The 22,416-nt window shown below is 42.3% G+C and overlaps 1 protein-coding gene across 7 annotated transcripts in view; it reads left to right on the forward strand.

Annotated features, from left to right (window-relative positions):
* Positions 1–22,416, forward strand: part of LOC122561890 (uncharacterized) — a 258,498-nt gene that overhangs the window by 91,197 nt on the left and 144,885 nt on the right. For 6 of the 7 annotated variants that reach the window (XM_043714223.2, XM_087977089.1, XM_087977090.1 and 3 more), the window contains exon 9: positions 21,467–21,606. The exons of the other annotated variant lie outside the window; for it this stretch is intronic. In XM_043714223.2, coding sequence (XP_043570158.2) covers positions 21,467–21,606 — 140 coding nt within the window. The remainder of the gene's footprint in view (positions 1–21,466; positions 21,607–22,416) is intronic. 7 annotated transcript variants of the gene reach the window in all.

Here is a 22,416-nt window from a genome sequence, read left to right on the forward strand (position 1 = left end):
GATGATAGACAATTAAACAACTCACTGGAGGTGGCGACTCCACAAATACCCCCTTCCTCAATTATGGAAGAACGCAAAGTATAGGTGTAAATGATAAGGCTGAAGCATCTGCAGCAAACTTCAGGCAGAAGTGCCAAGTGGATGATCCATCTCCGCCTCCTCCAGCATTACAGATACCAGTCTTCAGCCAACTCAATTCACTCTACTGATATAAGGAAATGGTTGAAGGCACTGGATATTGCGAAGTCTGTGGGCCCTGACAACATTCTGGCAATAATACTGAAGACTTGTGCTCTAGAACATGCTGCACACCTAGCCAAGCTGTTCCAGTATCTACCTGACATTGTGAACAATTGCCCAGGTTGTCCTGTAATAAAAAGCAGGACAAATCAAATCCAGCCAATTACCGCCTCATTCCTCTACTCTTGATAATCAGTAAAGTGATTGAAGGTATCATCAACAGTGCTATCAAACTGCACCTTGTCTGTGACACCCAGTTTGAGGGCCTCTCAGGTTTTGACCGCATTATAGCCTTGGTCCAAACATGGATGAAAAATCTGAATGCCAGAGTTGAGATAAGAATGACAACTCTTGATATCAAGGCTACATTGAACCAGTGTGGCATAAAGGAGCCCAAGCAAAACTGGAATCAATAAGTATCAGGAGACAAACTTGCCAGTGGTTGGAATCATACCTGGCACATAGGAAGATGGTTGTTGGAGGTCAGTCATCTCAGTTCCAGGACATCTCTGCAGGAATTCCTCAAGGTAATGTCCTGGGTCCAGTCATCTTCTGCTGCTTTATCGATGAGCTTCTCTCCATCATAAGGTCAGAAATGAGGACGTTTGCCAATGATATCACAATGTTCAGCACCATTTGTGACTCCTCAGATACCAAAGCAGTCCATGTTCAAATGCAACAAGATCCAAATAATACTGAGACTTAGGCTGAGTAGTGACAAGTAACATTTGCGCTGCACAAATGCCAGGCAATCACCATCTACAATATGAGACAATCTCACCACACCCCTTGATATTCAATAGCATTACCACCACAGAATCCTCCACTATCAACATTCTTGGGGGTTACCATTGACTAGAAACTCAACTGGACTTGTCACATAAACACAGTGGCTACAAGACCAGGTCAGAGGCTAGGAATTCTGCAGTGACTAATTTATTTCCTGACTCCCTGAAGCCTCTCCACAAGGTACAAGTTAGGAATGTGATGGAATACTTCCCACTTGTTTAGATGGGTGCAGCTCCAAAAAATCTCAAGAAGCTTGACACCATCCAGAACAAAGCATCCCACTTATTTGATGCCACAATCACAAGCATCCACTTTCTCCACCAGTGATGCTCAGTAGAACCAGTGTGTACTGCAAAAAATTTAAAGGTCCTTACACAGCACCTTCCAAACCCACAACACTTCCACTCTGAAGAACAAGGGCAGCAGATACTTGGGAGTATCCCCACATGCAAGTTCCCCTCCAAACCAATCACCATCCTGACTTAGAAATATTGCTGTTCCTTCACTGTCATTGGGTCAAAATCTTGCAATTCCCTCCCTAAGATCAATGTGGGTCAACTCGAAGGCAGCTCACCAGTACCTTCTCAAGGGCAACTGGCAATGGGTAATAAATGCTAGTCAGCCAGTAATGCTCACATCCAACGAATGAATTTTTAAAACAGTGCAAAAGATAAATAGGCATGATAAATACATGCAAAAGATGAGATTAGAGGAAAGGATGGAGTCAAAGGGAAAGGAAGAGGAAGAAGATTCCAGAAACGTTTGTATCCTTATGAGTTATTGCAGCTTGAGTTTCTTAATACCTGAAAAGAAGAGAAAATGTTTTTGTTAAAACCTTGATGAGCCAAAGAATGAAGTGGAACTGGGGGGAGGACAACTTTGAGATAGTGATCCTCCCACCAGCCTCCACACACCTAAAGAATCATTAGAAACCATTTACGCCACCCCTGTTAGACACATTCTCTTCCACTCCTATGTCAGCATTCTGCAGGGACCATTCCCTCTATGATACCCTGGTCCAGTCCTCCTCCACTTCCAACACCTCCCCATGACACCTTCCCATTGCAATTGCAGAAAGTGCAACACTTTGATTTTTATTTTAATAAATCATAGAACATTACAACGCAGTACAGGCCTTTAGGCCCTTGATTTTGCGCCGACCTATGAAACCGATCTGAAGCCCATCTAAACTACATTATTCCATTATCAAGCAAATATTTATCTAATGAATTAAATTATATCTAAGATTGGATTTAGATTTTGTTGTCACGTGTCTTCAAGTACAGAAGTACAGGAGTACAGTGAAAAGTGTACAATGTTGCTACACATGGTGCCATCCTAGGTACAAAGGTATTTTCTAGTTTAAAATAAGAAAGACTTTAATATTAACTACTGCCTTACTTCTTCATTTTTCTACTTACTCTAAGAAGAAAGTGGGGATATTGTCAATATCTACAAATACTAAAAACTTAGTTACAAAGTCATAAGAGAAACAGAATTAAAAACTGAGGCATTACTTTCTTGGAGTAAGTAGAAAAATAAAGAAATAAGGCAATAGTTAATATTAAAGTCTTTCTTAATTTAAACTAGAAAATAAAGGAATTAAGTTAAAAGTTCAACAGCCTTTAATGAGTTCTCTGTTTACCTCATTCTCCGGCAGATTTAAGCTGCCTATTCTCAACACCACCAATGCTTTACATATTGGAAACAAAATTACTTCATTGGTGAGTGAGGATATCATGAAAGGAAAGCATTCAGTGGAGACCATAGAACTGAGGAAGAGTGAAGGGATCTAAAACTGTAATAGGTGTTGACTATAATCATCCTAGTAGCACTTCTGAAGTTAGGCAAACATATAGCAAAGCAGTGTCATATTAATGATGAATTTTAACTTTAACATAAATTGGGAGAGGGAGACAAGCACCTATCAGAGAGGTAGTGAATTTCTGGAGTATATCCGGTGTAGTTTCCTACAGTGATATGTTCTGGATGCAACAATGGGACAACCAGTTTTAGATTTTGTACTGAGTAGTGAGCCGGATTTAATTAGTAACCTAATTGTGTGAACATTTATCAGATAGTGATCATGACATGATCAAGTTTAATGTAGCATTTGAGAGCAAAAAGCATGAATGAGCTCCTAGAATTTTAGATTTAGGTAAGGGAAACTTTAATGAGATGGAACAGAGGCTGTCCACAGTAAACTGGGAAGGTCTGCTAATGTGTAAAACAACTGAAGAACTATGGAGAATATTAAAGAAACATCTAACACAACTTGTAACCAGTTTATACCCTTAAGATAGAAAAACACCACCACACTGAAAGAATGGCCATGGACAACTAAAGAAAAAAGGGATTAACAAAAACATCATGTGAAAAACAGCACAGGTCCTGCTGAATGGAAAAGATACAAAGACCAGCAAAGAGCGACAAAGGGTGACAAAGCAGCATATAAGAACTACTTAAAGCAATTTTGAAAGAAAACTTGCCTCATTCTCATCCAAAATTAAAAAGAAGAAACTTTATAGTTTCATGAAGGGAACGTGGGTGGTGGGGAGCAATGTTGACCCACTAAAGACTGAAAGTGGGGATATTGTTAATGACTACAGGAAATGGCAGACAAGTTAAATAGCTGCTTTGCCTCAGGATTTACAGTGTAAGAGGAGGAAAGCTTGCTGAAAATCATTAGTGCAGTAGGAAATGGACTGAATAAAGTTAACTTAAGTAAAACATCGGTCATGAGTTAAAAATCACAAAACACCAGGTTATAGTCCAAGCTATAACATCACATCAATGTATCACATCAGTTGCATGACACTTTAATCTTTTACTATAAATTCTGTGTCCTTTGATCCTGCCTCACTAGCTACCTGATGAAGGAGCAGCACTCAGAAAGCTAGTATTTCCAAATAAACCTGCTGGACTATAACTTGGTGTTGTGTGATTTTTTAACTTTGTCCACCCCAGTCCAATACTAACACCTCGACATCATTGGTAATGAGGGCACTCATCGAATTAAAGAGTGACAGATCCCCTGGCGATTTCTATCCGAGAGTGTTCAAGGAACTAAGGGAGCACATTGTAGATGCCCTAACTGTAATCTTCCCTCAATACAGGAGTCGTCCCTCTGGATCGGAAGATTACACATGTCACTCCGCTTTTTAGAAGGGCAAAAGAGAAAAGCCAGGGAATTACAGACCAGCTAGCCTAACGTGTGATGGGGAAATTGTTGGTGTCCATAATCAAGAATGAGACAATTGAACACCTTAAAATTTTTCAGTTAATCAGGGAGAGCCTGCATGGATTCATCACAACTAAGTTATGCCTGACAAACCTCACTGAATTTTTAGAAGCAGTGACTAAGGTAGTAGATAGAGGAATGTCTATGTATGTTGTTTATTTGGGCTTCCAGAAAGCATTTGATAAAATCCCACATAAGAGACCACTCAACTGAGGTAGAATCCCACAGGATTGAGGGCAAGTTACTGAACTAGCTGGGAAATTGGTTAGGTGGCAGGCAACAGAAAGTAGGGATATTGGGAACGTACTCAAATAGACTGGTGGTGACCAGTCATGTCCTTCTCTTAGGATCTGAATTATTCACATTATTTATTAATGACTTAAATAATGGCATAGAAAATATACAATTTGCAGATGGCACAAAGTTAGGTGAAATTGTAGGCAGTGTAAATGATGGCACAAAATTACGAAAGGAATATTGATAGACTATTTGAATAGGCAAAACTATGGCATATGGAATTCAGTGTATGCAAGTGTGAGGATTTCCATGTTGGAGTGTAAAAGAGTATATCTTTTACTTTCTAGATGATACAAAGCTAAATTCAGTGGATGTCCAAAGAGTCTTAGAGTTCCAGGTACACAGGTCATTAAAATGTCACAAACAGGTACAGAAAATGAACAAGAAAGCTAACAGAAGGCTGACCTTTAGAGGACTGGAGAGCAAGGATGCAGAGGTTATGCTGCAGTTAGACAAAACCTGAGTAAAATCATAATAACAGGAGTAGACCGTTTGACCCTCGAGCATGCTTCACCATTCAATAGGATCATGGCTGATCCAACATTCCACATCTTTACTTTCCCATAACCCTTCATTCCCCTCCTGATATCAAAAATCTATCAATCTCAGCCTTAAAAATGCAGAAAGACTCAGCCAACACAGCTGTCTGTGGCAAGGAGTTCCAAAGACTCATAACCTTCTGTGAGAAGATGTTCCTCCTCATCTCTCTTACATTGGGGCCTTTTTATTCTGAAATTAGGCATCCTGGTCATAGACTCTCACATGAAGGGAGACAGACTCTCAGCATTTACTCTGTAAAGCCCCCCCGTTAGACCCTGCTTAGAGTGCTGCCAACAGATCTGGGCACTACACCTTAGGAAAGATATATTGGCCCTGGAAGGAGTACAACACAGGTTATGAAGAATGAAACATGGACTTAAGAGGTTAAGTTATTCAGCGAGACTACATAAATTAGGCCTGTTTTCTCTAGGATTTAGAAGGTCAAGAGGTGATCTGATCAAACTCTTCAAGATATTTTTTTTAATAGATATTTTTATTAGAAATTTAACATTTTTACAAGTTTACAAAAATAAACAAAACTCTCAGATATAAACATTGATATACAATTAGCTCAAATATACAATAGCCAAAATTTAACAAAAAAAAACAAAAAAAAACCGAAAAAAAAGAAAAAAAACAAACAAAACTCAACTCTTCAAGATATTAACAGGAAAATACACAGTATATAAAAATAAACTATTTCCACTGGTTATGGATTCAAGAACTAAGGGGCATCATCTGAGAATAAGGGCCAAACCTTTCAGGAGAGATGTTAGGAAGCACGTCTGTAAACAAAGGATGGTAGATGTTTGGAAATCTCTTCCACAAACAGCAGTGGATGTTGAATCAGTTTTAAATCTGAGATAGATAATTTTTTTTGTTAAGCAAAGATATTAAGGGATATGAGCTAAATGCAGGTATGTGGCATTCATCCACTCATCAGCCATTATCTCACTGAATGGTTGAACAGGTTTGAGGGGCTCAATGGCCTACTCCTATTCCTATGTTCCCAAATTCCTAACTTCAGTAATCTCTTTGTTTTCCTATACTTTTTTCTCTCTCTCTCTCTCTGCCTCAGCATTATCACCGTGTACATTATTCACTCCCCATCATCAATATAAATTTCATCCTTATCCAGCTATTTTCAGTTATAGCAAAGGGTCGCTAGATTCGAAATGTTAACTTTGTATTTCTCTCTACAGATGCTGCCAGACTTGCTTGGTTCTCCACAATTCTTGTTTGATATATCCCTGTAGTCTTGGTCAATGTCTATCATTGATCAACAATACAAAAAAACAGATTACCTGGTTATTACTACATTGTTGATCATATTCATAATTTAAATGTATTGGCAGAATATCTATGTTAGCCTATATCAGTATATTGACTCCTGCTTGAAATGAGAATATACTGATCCAAATGACGCTGTTCCTAGGTTGGATTTTACCAGACCTTTCTAGCCCGGATTGAGCAATGAGAAGGCTGGAAAAATGGCACAGGAAAGCATTAGTGTCTTCTATTTTGTTGAGGCTGGGAAAGATGTCAGATTAGATGCCCAGGCAGAATCCAATTGAGCCACTTAAAATGTTAATTAAGGGCCTCCTCCCAATTCCACTGGCACCTTCCCAGCAGCTGAGGAACCTTCTGCTATGTAATCTGAGCAGTCTCTGGAATGGGGTGCCTCTTTGTTTTTAATGTACAAAGAACAAAGAAAATTACAGCACACAAATAGGCCCTTCAGCCCTCCAAGCCTACACTGCTCAAGATCCTCTATCTAAACCTGTCGCCTATTTTCTAAGGATCTGTATCCCTCTGCTGCCTGCCCATTCATGTATCTGTCTAGATACATCTTAAATGACACTATCATGCCCGCCTCTACCACCACCACTGGCAACACGTTCCAGGTACCCACAACCCGCTACGTAAAGAACTTTCCACACATATCTCCCTTAAACCTTTCCCCTCTCACCTTGAACTCATGACCCCTAGTAATTGAGTCCCCCACTCTGGGAAAAAGCTTCTTGCTATACATCATATCATTACCTCTCATGATTTTGTAGACCTCAATCAGGTCCCCCCTCAACCTCCATCTTTCTAATGAAAATAATCCTAATCTACTCAACCTCTCTTCATAGCTAGTGCCCTCCATACCACGCAACATCCTGGTGAACCTCCTCTGCACCCTCTCCAAAGCATCCACATCCTTTTGGTAATGTCACAACCAGAACTGTATACAGTATTCCAAATGTGGCCGATCCAAAGTCCAATTCAACTGTAACATGACCTACCAACTCTTCTACACAATACCCCATCCGATGAAGGAAAGCATGCCGTATGCCTTCTTGATCACTATTGACCTGCATTGCCACCTTCGTATAATGGACCTGAGATCTCTCTCTATACATCAATTTTCCCCAGGGCTTTTCCATTTACTGCATAGTTCACTTTTGAACTGGATATTCCAAAATGCATCACCTCGCATTTGCATGGATTGAACTCCATCTGCCATTTATCCACCCAACTCTCTAATCTATCTATATTCTGCTGCATTCTTTGACAGTCCCCTTCACTATCTGCTACTCCACCAATCTTAGTGTCACCTGCACACTTGCTAATCAGACCACCTATACCTTCCTCCAGATCATTTATGAATATCACAAACAACAGTGGTCCCTGTTGGATCCCTGTGCAAAATCACTGGTCACAGTTCTCCATTTTGAGAAATTTCTTTCTACTCGTACTGTCTGTCTCCTGTTGCCTAGCCAGTTCTCGATCCATCTAGCTAGTACACCCTGGACTCCATGCAACTTTACTTTCTCCATCAGCCTATCATGGGGAACCTCATCAAATGCCTTACTGAAGTCCATGTGTATGACATGAACAGCCCTTCCCTCAACAATCAACTTTGTCACTTTCGCAAGGATTTCTATTAAGTTGGTAAGACATGACTTTCCCTGCACAAAACCATGTTGCCTATCACTGGTAAACACATTTTCTTCCAAATGGGAAAAAATTCTGTCCCTCAGTATCTTCTCCAGCAGCTTCCCTACCAATGACATCAGGCTCACCAGTCTATAATTACCTGGATTACCCCTGCTACCGTTCTCAAAGGGACAACATCAGCAATTCTCCAGTCCTCCAGGATCTCACCTGTGTTCAAGGATGCTGTAAAAATATCTGATAAAGCCCCAACAACCTGGGATAGATCCCATCCGGCCCTAGGGACTTGACCACCTTAATGCCTTTTAGAATACCCAACACATCCTCCCTCCTGATGCCGACTTGACCTAGAGTAATCAAGCATCTCTGCCTAACCTCAACTTCCATCATGTCCCTCTCCTCGGTGAATACCGATGCAAAGTACTCATTAAGAATCTCACCCATTTTCTCTGACTTCATGCATATCTTGCCTCCTTTGTCCTTGGGAGGGCTAACCCATTCTCTTGTTACCCTCTTGCTCCTTATATACGCAGGGAAAGCTTTGGGATTTTACTTAACCATATTTGCTAAAAATATTTCACGACCCCTTTTAGTCCTCTTAATTCCTCATTTCAGATTGTCCTACTTTCCAAATTTTCTTCCAAAGCTTCGTCTGTTTTCAGTCACCTAAACCTTACGGAATTGTGATCACTATTCCCAAAGTAATCCCCTACTCAAACTTAAGTCACCAGGCCAGGCTCATTCCCCAACATCAGTTCCAGTATGGCCCTTCCCGAGTTGGACTATTTACATACTGCTCTATAAAATCCTCCTGGATGGTCATTACAAATTCTGCTCCATCTAGACCTCTAGCACTAACTGAATCGCAGTCAATGTTGGGAAAATTAAAATCTCCTATCACCATCCACCCTGCATCCTTCCATAATCTGTTTACATATTTGTACCTCTATCTCATGCTCGCTATTGGGAGGCCTGTAGTACAGCCCTAACATTGTTATTGCACCCTTCCTATTTCTAAGCTCTGCCCATATTGCCTCACTGCTCGAGTCCTCCATAGTGCCCTTATTTAGCACAGCTGTGATGTCCTCTCTGACAGTAGTGCAACTCCTCCACCCCTTTTACTTCCCCCTCTCTTCCACATGAAGCATCTATATCCTGGGATATTTGGTTGCCAATTATGCCCTTCCCTCAACCAAGTCTCAGTAATAGCAATAACGTCATACTCTCAGGTACTAATTGAAGCCCTAAGTTCATCTGCCTTACCTACTATGCTCTCACATTAAAACAAATGCACCTGAGACCACCTGTCCCTTTGTGTTCATCATCTGCTTCCTGCCTATTCTTCCCCTTAGTCACGCTGACTTCATGATATAGTTCCTTATAGGCTTTAGTTACTACCTCCTCACTGTCCACTAATCTCCTTATTTGGTTCCCATCCCCCTGCCACATTAGTTTCAACCCTCCCCAACAGCATTAGCAAAGGTACCCCCGAGGACATTTGTTCCAGTCCAGCCCAGGTGTAGACTGTCCAATTTGTAATAGTCCCACCTTCCCCAGAACCGGTCCCAATGTCACAAAAATTTGAAACCCTTCCTCCTGCACCATCTTTCAAGCCACACGTTCATCCTGCCTATTCTTTCATTTCTACTCTGACTAGCACTTGGCACTGGTAGCAATCCTGAGATTACTACCTCTGAGGTTCTATTTTTTTAACTTGGTTCCTAATTCTCTAAATTCCATTTTTTACCCATATTATTGGTGCCTATATGCACCATGACAACTGGCTATTCACCCTCCCCCTTCAGAATGCTCCGCAGCCAATCTAAGATGCACTTCTTGACCTATATATGGCACCATCTTAATCACTGACTGCTCCCATGCAACAATGCTCTCTGTCCTCAGTAAGTCTTCCTACCCTCTACCCTTGCCCAGGTCCTGTTTATCTGACTTTGATGGTGCATAGCCACCATGTGCATTCAGCAAAGGCCATCGCTATCAGTGGCACTGCTGAACTGCCAACCCACTGACTCAGCTAACAGCTACTACATTCATGCCACAAAAGTGCCAGGGAAAGGATGTCTATACAACAGAGAATCTAACCATCAACTCTTGATGTTCAACACTTAATACCACTGAAATGCATACTATCAACATCATAGTGGTTATAAAATTGAGATAAAATATGACTAGCCATATAAGTATTGTGGCTCCAAGAGGAGGTCAGAAGCTAAGAATTCGACAATATGCAACTCACCTTCTGTCTCCAAAACCAGCCCACCATCTGCAAAGAAAAATAAAGAATATGATGGATACTTTCCACTTACCTGGTTGAGTGCGAATCCAAAAATACTCAACTGATGACTGTTTCATTGCTAAACTATTAATGCAGAGACCCAGGTCATGTTGTGGCAACTAGGCTTCAAATTCTGCCATGGCAGACAGTGGAAACTGAATGCAATAAAAAATGTCTAGAATTAAAAGTATAATGATGACTGTACAACTGTTGTCAATAGTCAGGAAAAGCCCATCTGGTTAACCAATGTTCTTTTGGGAAGGCAACTAGTCGGGCTAAATGTGACTCCAGACACACAGCAATATGGTGCATTCTTAACTGTTCTCTGTGCAAATAGGGAGGGGCACTAAATGCTAGGCGAGCCTTGAATGAATTTTTTTTTAAAGGTTCGACTCAATTGAAGACAAAGTAGACTACTTGATTGTCACCACATCTACCAATTTCAATGTTCAGTCCCTCCAATACCAATGAACATTGACTTCCCACTCCAGAAGTTGCTGCTGCACACAGGTCTCGAAGGCCCACACAGGCAGAAAGAAAATTAGAGAGAATGCTCAACGCCACGAGTTGCAAGTGTCCCTCTAAACCATACACCATCTTGACTCAGAAATATATCAGGTCAGGCAGCATCCAGGGAACAGGAGGATCGACGTTTCGGGCATAAGCCCTTCTTCAGGAAAGAAGGGCTTATGCCCGAAACGTCGATTCTCCTGTTCCCTGGATGCTGCCTGACCTGCTGCGCTTTTCCAGCAACACATTTCCAGCTCTGATCTCCAGCATCTGCAGACCTCACTTTCTCCTCAGAAATATATCACCATTGCTGAGCCAAAAGCCGGAACTCATTTCCTAACAAGTGTGTATCCCCACAACCCAAAGATTAAAGTGGTTCAAAAAGGCAACTGACCACCATATTTTCCGGGGAAAACACCCATATCACACAATTTTTATTTTAGAAAATGACCTTCCTAATTTGCTGCTGCTGGCAAAATGTGGCCTTACATCCTGTCACTTGCCAAAGTGGATTTGGCCACCACCTCGCTTCACCCTGCTGTTGGCCCTAGTGATGAGCTTTCTGGTGCAGAAATCCAATGTTGTTTTCACAATTAATTTATTCACTGAGCCCCACAAAGAAGAAAGATGTTTGATTTGTGCTGAATTAGTTAGTCACATTCGTTGTACAGGATATTATCACTAGACTATTAATTCACCTGCAGTCTTCACAAACTCCTATTAATTCAGAGACCCAGGTAATGTCCTGGGGCCCTTGGTTCAAATCCCACCATGACAGATGGTGGAATATGAATTCAATAAAAGCCTATTGATGGCCATGAAACAATTGTCCAGAAAAATCCATCTGGTTCATTAATGCTCCTTAGGGAAGGAAACTGACGTCCTTACCTGTTCCAGTTAACATGTGATTCCATGTCTCTCAATTGTTCTGTATGTAATTAGGGACAGATAATGAACACTGGCTCAGCCAGCAATGCCCATATCCTGTCAATGAATTTTTTAAAAATCACTCAGATGAGAAATGGGCTGAGGAATGGCAGATGGAATTTAATTTAGATGTCAGCAGGGTGTTCCATTTTGGTGCATTACACAGGACAGGACTTACACCTTCAGTGGTAGAACCCAAAAGAGTGTTATAGAAAAAAGAGATGTGGTCTACAGATTCATAGCTCATAGGGAAACGGGATGGTTAAGGCTTTCATCAGCCAGAGTATTGCGTATAGGAGTTGAGATGTCTTGTTACAGGTGTAAGGCCACATTTGGAGTGCAATTTTGGTAGCCCTACTGTAGAAAGTACATTATTAACTAGAAAGAATGAAGAAAAGATTTACTAGGATGCTACCTGGGCTAGAAGGTTTAACTTATAAAGAGACATTGGATAGGCTGGGACTTCTTCCCCTGGAGCATAGGAGACTGAAGGTTGACCTTGTAGAGGTCTATAGAATCACGAGAGGCATTGATAAGGTAGATAGTCAACAGCTTTTCCCCATGGTAGAGGAGTCTAAAATTCGAGGGCATAGGTATAAGGTGAGAGGGGAGATACAGAAAGGGTCCTGAAGGGCAATTTTTTCACACTGAGGGTGGTGAGTGTCTGAGGAGAAAGTGAGGTCTGCAGACGCTGGAGATCAAAGCTGAAACTTTATTGCTGGAACAGCACAGCAGGTCAGGCAGCATCCAGGTGGTGAGTGTCTGAAACAGGCTGTGATTGAAGTGAGCACAATTTTGTCATTTAAAAAAAGCATTGAGATAGGTACATGGATGGGATAGGTTTAGAGGGCTATGGACCAGATGCAAGTAAATGGGACTCCTTTAATTGTGAAAACTGACGGCATGGGAAAGTTGGGCCAAAAGGCTGTAGACCGCTATGACACTATCAGGGGACCTCTAAAATTAGCCTCAAAATCAGAAAGGAGAAAGACAGGCCACTTGGCTCTGCTCACTTGCTGTCTGGTAGGAGTCGATAAAGAGTGGAGTTAAAAAAGCACGGTAGGTCAAGCAGTATCAGAGGAGGAGGAGAAGGATGAGGAGGGGTGAGTCGATGTTTCAGGTTAGAACCTTTCATCAGAATTGGGGAAAGAAAAGGGGGCTGCAAAATAAATAGATGGAGCTGACTGGGACTGGGGGAATGTTAGTGGGATGGCGATATGTGGATGCAGGTAAAAGGTGGCTGTTTTTGGTCAGTGGCAAGTTTCAAACAGATAGGTGGGAAGGAAGATGGACATGTAGGGTCAGGCTAAGGGGGTGGGGCAGAGAGGGAGGGCTGGTCCTAGGATGAGGTGGGGGGGATGGGGAGATTTGGAAACAGGTGAATTCTATGTTAAGGTTATATGGTTTTAAGCTCCCGAGGTGGAAGATGAGGCGTTCTTCCTCCAGTTTGTATGCGGGCTTATGTTGACGGTGGAGGAGGCCCAGGAGGAACATGTCCCTGGGGAGTGGGAGGGGGAGTTGAAATGGATAGCTACCAGAAGGTGGGATTGTTGGAACGTATGGACCATAAATGTTCCCTGAACCGGTTCCTGAATTTGCACTCGGTCTCTCCGTTGCAGAGGAGACCATATCAGGAGCAATGAATGCAATAAATCAGGTTAGAAGAAATGCACGTGAATCTTTGCCAGACATGGAATGAGGCTTTGGACAGAAGCTGAAGGGGGAAGGTGTGAGGGCAGGTTTTTGGGCCACCTCTTGTGGCTGTAGGGGACAATTCTGGGTGTGGAGGAGGGGTTGGTGGGGATTGTGGATATAATGAGGAATCATGGAGGGAATGGTCTCTGCGAAAAGCGGATGGGGTGGGGAGGGAAATATTATTTTGTTGGTGGGTCAGACTGTAGGTGGCAGAAATGGCAGAGAATGATGCGTTGAACTTGAAGAGTTGTGGGGTGGAATGTGAGGACCGAGGGGACTCTACCGTTGTTGTGGTTAAGGGGGTTTTGTTTGAGGGCAAAGGTGCAGGAAATGAAGGAGCTGCAGTTGGCATTGTTGATCATGCGGGAGCAGAAATTAAGTTCCTTGAAGTAGGACATCTGGGATGTCCTCCACTTCAAGGACCGTAACTTCCCCTCCCCCATGATGTCCTGGAATGGAATTGCTCGCCCTGGAGGCAGATACAGCGGAGATGAAGGAATAGGGAGTATGGGATTGTGTTTTTACAGGAGAGGTGTGGGAGGAGGTGTAATTGAGGTAGCTCTGGGAGTCGATGGGTTTATAATAGATGTCAGTGCTGAATTAGTTGATGGAGATGGAGACCGAGAACTCCAGTAAGGGTAGGGAGGTGTCAGAGATGGTCCAGCTGGTAGTCAGGGTAGAATGTGCAGATAAAGTGGATGAATTTTCTGAGCTCCTCGTGGGAGCATGAGGCAGCGCTGATACAGTCATCGATGTAGCGGAGGAAAATGTGGGAGCTGGTTCTGGTGTAGCTGTGGAAGAGGAACTGTTCCATGTACCCAACAAAGAGGCAGGCAAAGCACGGATCCACGTGGGTACCTATGGCCATCCCTCTGGTTTGTAGGAGGATTGAAAGGAAAAGTTGTTAAGGGTGAGGACCAGTTCTGCCACGTGGATGAGAGTGTCAGTGGAGCAGGACTGGTTGGGTCTGCGGGACAGGAAGAGATGGAGGGCCTTGAGGCCCTCCTCATGTGGGATACAGGGGTAGAGAGATTGGATGTCCATGGTGAAAATGAAGTGTTGGGGCCAGGGAACTGAAAGTCGTAGAGAAGGTAGATGGTGTGGGTGGTGTCCCAAATGTAGGTAAAAACAATGACTGCAGATGCTGGAAACCAGATTCTGGATCAGTGGTGCTGGAAGAGCACAGCAATTCAGGCAGCATCCGAAAAGCTTTGAAATCGACGTTTCGGGCAAAAGCCCTTCATCAGGAATCATCCGAAACGTCGATTTCGAAGCTTTTCGGATGCTGCCTGAATTGCTGTGCTCTTCCAGCACCACTGATCCAGAATCCCAAATGTAGGTGAAGAGTTCCTGGATCAAACAGGACAAGATGGGGTCGTGATAAAAGGAGATTAGGTCAGTGGAGCAGGAGCAGGCAGAGGTGATCAGTTGACCAGGCAGTCAGATTTATGAATTTTAGACAGAAGATAGAAATGGACGGTGTGGGGTTTGGGAACTGAGGTTGGAGGTTGTAGATGGGATTGTGGATGGCCTTGGAGATAACGGTTTGGTGATGAGAGGTTGGGTCGTGATCAAGGGAACAGTACAAGGATGTGTCAGTCAGTTTGCTTGTGGCTTCGGCCAGGTAGAGGTTGGTGCGCTAAACTGACACAGTGCCTCCCTTGTCAGCTGATTTGATGGTGTGGTTGGGGTTGGAGTGGAGGGAGCAGAGGGCCATGCATTCGAATGGGGAAAGGATGGAGTAGGTGAAAGGGGTGAAGAGATTCAGGTGGTTGATGTCACACCAGCAGATGAAGATGAAGAGGTCAAGGGAGTGTAGGAGGCCAGGACGGGGTATCCAAGAGGATGGGGTTTGAAGGAGAAGAGGTCTTCAGAGGGTTGGTGGGATTCACCTTCGAAGACATAGGCATGGACGCATATCCAGAGCCTGCAACTGCTCCTCATATGACAAGATTCCCACGATCACTCTTTTGAACCTCCTCTGGACTACTCCAAGACCAGTACATCCTTCCTTAGATATGGAGCTCAAAACTGTTCGTAATATTCCAAATGCGGTCTGACCAGAACCTTATATAACCTCAGCATATAAATGCTGTTGTACTCAGCCCCCTGAAATGAATGCTAATATTGCATTTTCCTTCCTAACTGCCAATTGAACCTGCATTTTAATCTGAAGAGAATTCTGAACTCGGATTTCTAGGAATAGATTCCCTACAGTGTAGAAACAGGCTCTTCAGCCCAACAAGTTTACACCGATCTTCCAAAGAGCAACCAACCCAAACCCATTCCCTTACCCTAAATTTACCCCTGACTAAAGAATCTATCCTACACATCCTACACATGCTTCTGAGTGGGTTGCGCTTCGGTAGGTCAGTGTGGACTTGTTGGGCCGAAGGGCCTGTTTCCACACTGTAATGTAATCTAATCTAAAACATCCCTGAACACTATGGGCAATTTAGCATGGCCAATTCACCTAACCTGCATATCTTTGAATTGTGGGAGGAAACCAGAGCACCTGGAGGAAACACACGCAGAGATGGGGAGAACATGCAAACTCCACATAGACAGTTGCCCAAGGTTGGAATCAAACCCAGGTCCCTGACATTGTGCTAACCACTGAGCTGCCTCGCCGATCTAAGTACCTTCACGCTTCAGATTTTCGAAACTGTTCGGAAATAATATACACCTCTATTCTTCGCACATAACTTGTGCACAACCTAACATTTTCCCACATCATATTCTATCTGTGATTTCTTTGTCCACCTTCCTAGCCTGTCCACCTTCCTAGCCTGCAGCTTCCCTGCTTCCTCCATGCTATGTGAAACTCCACCTGACTTTGTGTCACCTTCAAACCGAGCAACAATGCGCTCAATTCCTTCATCCAGACCGTTAATGTATAAGGGAAATGGTAAACAGTCGTGATCCCAACACTGTTCAGTACAGTCTTAGATTAGATTAGATAACTTACAGTCACTAGCTGCCATCCTGAAAAAGACCCAATACCCCATTCTCTGTCTCTGCCAATCAGTCAATCCTCTATCCATGCCAGTATCTTGTCCCTAATACCATGGGCTCTTATCTTTTGTTGAGGCCTTGTCAAAGGCCTCTAGAAATCCAAACAGATCACATCCATTGGTTCTCATTTGTGTAACTTGCTCATTATCTCCTCAAAGAATTCGAAAACAGATTTTTCAGACATCACCTCCTTTTGGTTATGCTGTGCTGACTTAGCCCTATTTTGCCATTCACTTGCAAATACTCCACAATCTTATCCTCAGTAACAGACTCTAAAATCTGACCAACAACCAAGGTTAGGCTAACTGGCAGATGATTTCTCATCTTCTGCCTCCCACTCTTCTTAAACAGGAGTGTCACATTAGCTAATTTCCAGAATTCTGACTCCAGTGATTCTTAAAAGGTCACCATCAGTGCCCTCACAGTCATAACTATTTCCTTCAGAACCCTGGGGTCCAGTCCATCCTATCTGGGTGATTTATCCACATTCAGACATTTTTGCTTTTCCAGCATCTTCTCCTTATTGATGGTCACTACACTCACCTCCACCCCCGACTCTCTTGGTATGCTACTGTTCCATCATGATGACTGATACAAAGAACCTAGTCAATTCCTCCATCATTTCTTTGTTCCCCATTACTGCATCTCCAGCCTCATTTTCCAGCAGTCCAATGTCCACACTTGCCTTTCTCTTAACTTCTAGATATCTAAAATAAACTTTTGCAATCTTCCCTTATATACTCGCTAGCTTACCCTTATATTTCATTTTGACTACCTTATTGCTTTTTTAGATATCCTCTGCTGGTTTTTAAAGGCTTACCAATCCTCTGGCTTCCCACTAATCTTCACCACCATGTTTGCTTTTCCTTTGCTTTTATGCTGTCCCTAATATCACTTGTTAACATGGTGACCTCATACTCCCCTTAGTATGCTTCTTCCTTGGGATGAATTTCTGCTGTGCCTCCTGAATTACCCCAGCAATTCTTGCCATTGCTGCTCCACCAGCTTCCCTGCTAGGCTCCCCTTCCGATCAACTCTGGCCAGCTCATCCCTCATGTCTTTATAGTACCTTTATTTAATTGTAATACCAAGGCATCTGATTCCAGCTTCTCCCTCTCAGATGGCAGTGTGAATTCTATCATTCATTGGCTACTGCCCCCAGGGCTTCTTTCACATTATGCTCCCTAATCAAGTCAGCCTCATTACGTATCACCAAATCCAGGTGAATCGAGTTGGATCCTGAATGGGGCAAGGAGGGTTTCAGGTCCAGTGAAGAGAGTCCAGGCCGCGGGAGTGAAGGGAATGAAGTTTGGAGAAGCTGAGGGGAAATTGTGTCCAGAGCAGGTAAAGGGAGTTTGGATCCCAGAGCTGAAGGGGGCATTCAGATTTGTTTGTTGATGGAGTTTGTTGATGGAGTTTGTGGATGAATGCCATGCCTCTAGGAATTCCCTGGCTGTTCTCTGTCTGGCTTGCCCTATGATAGTAGTGTTGTCCCAGTCGAATTCATGTTGCTTGTTGTCTGCGTGTGTGGCTACTAAGGATAGCTGGTAGTGTCGTTTCGTGGCTAGTTGATGTTCATGTATGCGGATCGACCTGGACCCAATATACCGGCCACTACAGCGGACAGCTGAAACTGACAACCGGAAGCGGCAGGGACAGACCACTATAAACACCAGAGGAAACATCAAAGAAGCGCTTCGCAGGAGGCTCCCAAGCACTGATGATGTCGCCTAACCAGGGGACGAAACGTTTGCAACAAAAACTTCTAGCTCAGCGAACAGAACCACAACAACGAGCACCCGAGCTACAAATCTTCGCACAAACTTTGAACTGACATGATATTGGGAACTCAGAGACAGAGCAGGATACACCAGCCAAATACTTTAGATTTGCCTTTTGTGTTAATATGGTGGGCGCCTCCATTATTTGTGGAGTTTCCACCACCTGTTATTGTTTAATTGTACTCCAGTATTTGTTACTGGATGCAGCAGGACTGCAGAATTTATAAATGATCCATTAGTATGGATGGCTTAGCTCTCTTTATCACTTTCTGCTCCCACTGTTTGGCTGGCAAGTTGTCCGATGTTGTGACTTCATCAGGTTGACACTTCAATGTTTTGGTACATTAGTCCTGTTCCTGGCATACATAAGAACATAAGAACCAGGAGCAGGAGTAAGCCATCTGGCCCTTTGAGCCCGCTCCACCATTCAATAGAATCACGGCTAACCTTTTCATGGCCTCACCCCACTTACCTGCCCTCTCGCTATAACCATTAATTCCTTTACTGTTCAAAAAATGATCTATCTTAGCTTTAAAAGCATTTAATGAGGAACCCTTGACTACTTCACCAGGCAGGGAATTCCATAGATTCACAACCCTCTGAGTGAAGAAGTTCCTTCTTGATTCGATCCTAAATTTGCTGCCCCTAATTTTGAGGTTATACACTCTTGTCCTACTTTCACCTGCCAGTGGAAACATCCTCTCTACTTGTACCTTATCTATTCCCTTCATAATTTTATACATTTCTATAAGATACCCCCTCATTCTTCTAAATTCCAATGAATATGATCCCAGTCTACTCAGTCTCTCCTCTGGCATCTCAACCTACTCTGCACTCCCTTTAGTGCCATTATATCCTTTCTCAAGTAAGCAGACCAAAACTGCATGTAGCACTCCAGGTATGGCCTCACCAGCACCCTATACAGCTGCAACATAGCTTCCATAGCAATGAAGGACAAAATTCCATTTGCCTTTTTAAATTACCTGTTGCACCTGCAGACCAACCTTCTGTGATTCATACACAAGACACCCAGGTCCCTCTGCACAGTAGCATGCTGCAATTCAAGTGATACATTCCTACACTTTTCATTGAACCACTGGTAGATTGTGGGTATACTGGGACATAATGTTGCATTTGTGATCGATACAACTCTGCTGCTTTTGATGGCTCATTCCACCTCATAGATGCTCAGGCTTGAGTTCCTCCATCTATTTGAAGTTTAATGCCACTTGCTACCATGTTAGTGCCATATAACACAGTAGGGTGGGGCGACAGTGTAAGAATTACTTGAGCCTATTTTTCAAGCACATACAGGGACCAAAATACTTTTGAAGGGATTTCTTTATTTCTTCACAAAGATCTTGATACTTAAGGGGGTTTTATGACAATAGTTTTGTGAGTCATCATTAATTCTAGATTTATTAATTGAATTGGTTGAATTGCTATTTGAGTTTTCATGGTGGAATTTGAACCTGTCTCCAGAATATTAAACAAAAACAGAAGTTGTTGGAGAAATTCAACAGATCTGGCAACATCTGTAAAGAGATAGCAGAGTTAACGTTTCAAGTCCAGTGACCTCGCATCAAAAAACCAGAAGTTATGATGAAGGGTCACTGCACCCAAAAGATTGACTCATTCTCTCTTCAGATGCTGCCAGACATTTCTCCAGCAGCTGTTTTTGTTTGGATTTCCAGCATCTCCAGTTCTTTATTTTATCCTCAGAATATTAGCCTGTTCCTCTGGATTATTACCACTACACCAGTATCTCCCCATAACATTTCTCTAGGATTTAGCTTGATCCATGTCAACAACAGCATGCAACCAATCCAAGTTCCACAGGCATGGTCTTCATCAAAACTGATACACTTCTGGAGAAGCTCCTCAATTCACTTAACACCATGTTAGCCTTAAATTATAACAACATCTACAGAAACTTATATTTGCCAACTCTCATCTTCTGAATATAGTCTCCATCTTTTCCCTTGACTGCAATATTTTGAACATTGTCAATAATTCAGCTTGATTACTCTGGGCCCTTTTTTATGTGATTTCTGAACTACTTTCAGTCTCTCCAGAATTTTTGGTTTCCAATGACAGTTTGAGTCTTAGTTTCCTTAGAGACCAGGAGCTTCAGTTTTCTTTCTCAGTTTCCCTGTTTAGTTAAGGTCTGTCTCAAAAAGCAAGCCGTGAAACTACAATTCCATCACATTAGAGATGAGTGATCTCAGTTATATGAAGAGATAAGAGGAGCTGCAATTGTTCTTCTTTGAGCAGAGAAATTTAAGGAAAGATTAAGGTATTCAAAATTATTAATACCTCTAGCAGTACGGAGTGGACGAGCAGAAACTTTTTTTCCTTGCAGGAAGGTCAGTAACCAAGGCGACATGTTTAAGGTAGTGAAAATGGGCGGCACGGTGGCACAGGGGTTAGCACTGCTGCCTCACAGCACCAGAGACCCGGGTTCAATTCCCGACTCAGGCGACTGACTGTGTGGAGTTTGCACATTCTCCCTGTGTCTGCGTGGGTTTCCTCCAGGTGCTCCGGTTTCCTCCCACAGTCCAAAGATGTGCAGGTCAGGTGAATTGGCCATGCTAAATTGCCCGTAGTGTTAGGTAATGGGGTAAATGTAGGGAAATGGGTGGGTTGCGCTTCGGCGGGTCGGTGTGGACTTGTTGGGCCGAAGGGCCTGTTTCCACAGTGTAAATAATCTAATCTAAAAAAAAAGAGTGGACCTGGAAAGAGTTATTTCTATGCACAAAGTTATTGAGTACAGTTCTAGAAGGGAAATTTCATGATCATTCAGCAATAATTAATAATAAATTATCTATAACACTCAAACTTCAGCAGTAGCTGCTGCACATGAAGAAAATGCAGCAGACTTCATTCTGCTATTGTAGTATGCTGGAGCAGTGTAAGGGAAACTACTGATCCTTTTTACATTTATGGGAGTGATACTGGATTCAAGTATTGACAAGTATTCAGCATGCTCCTTTTCTTGGTAAGCTCAATTTCACCAATTTTTTGTGTAAAAGTGAATTATTTTTTCATATTGGGTGCCAAGCTATGTTCAATTACAAATAGTCCCTAATTTTGTCTTTATGCCTTCGATTCTATCCTCATTCATGTCCGTCACAAATGGATCTTTATTTGGATAATATAGAAAGATGAAGGACTTTAGAAAATCTATTGTTTCGACAGGGCACCTGACAATGGAAACTGTGTTATATATCTGGGATCAGTATATCCTTGGCCTCGATCAACCTTCTTACAACTGTATTCCAGCATTCTGCATGGCCTTTATTCATTTGCTACGAGAACACCTACAAACTTGTAAAACGGTATTTATGTTCCTCTTTTGCTGCTCAGATGCTGAACGATCTTCAGCCCTTTGTTAACTAAAATGTATTTGTTGCAAAATATCATCTTAACACAGTGAGCTATGCTTCAATCTTAAACACAATTATTAATGGTATGTTAATCAGATTATTAGATACATAGGTAATGGCATTATTTAATTAAGTCATTAGAGTACTTACGAATAGAGACTATTAATGGACTTTGGATGTAAATTAATCAATTGAAAAATATGAGGAATTTCGTGGTGGTGGTGTTTTATAGTTTAAAAAGTATCACAGGTGATTTGGTGATGAAGTAAAGAAAAAAGAAAAGTAAATTGAAAAAAAATGCTGTTGGCAGAAGTTCACAGATGAGCGCATGTAATGCTGTGATCTATAAGTAAATCTATTGTTAAGAAAATTCTAGTTTCATTATCCACCATCTGGCTTCAGATCCACTGAATATGACGAGGGAAAATAGTCACTTAAAAGTGGAAACTGAGAATCTTTTTTCAGACACAATTAATAATCTCTATTACTTCCATGAAGAATAGCTGAAACCAAGTATAAATTGACAGGGAATGGTTTCCATGATGTTTTCTGAATCTGATGCTCAGTAATGGTGATCATGAAACTTGTTGACCATGGTTAACAACTCATCTTGTTTGCGTTCAGTTATGTTCAGTCCAGCACTTCTGGATATAGAGAAAAATGAAAAAATGGGTCCTGTCCTTACTGAAAAGAAAGAAAGTAAGACACTGGCACTATCAATTTCCACTAAAAGGAAAGTTTTTTGTGAACTAGAAGTCCATC

The sequence above is a fragment of the Chiloscyllium plagiosum genome, unplaced genomic scaffold (genome assembly GCF_037043375.1).
Source record: "Chiloscyllium plagiosum isolate Xiang-an unplaced genomic scaffold, Cpla_swu_hap1 HiC_scaffold_31, whole genome shotgun sequence".
Taxonomy (NCBI): domain Eukaryota; kingdom Metazoa; phylum Chordata; class Chondrichthyes; order Orectolobiformes; family Hemiscylliidae; genus Chiloscyllium; species Chiloscyllium plagiosum.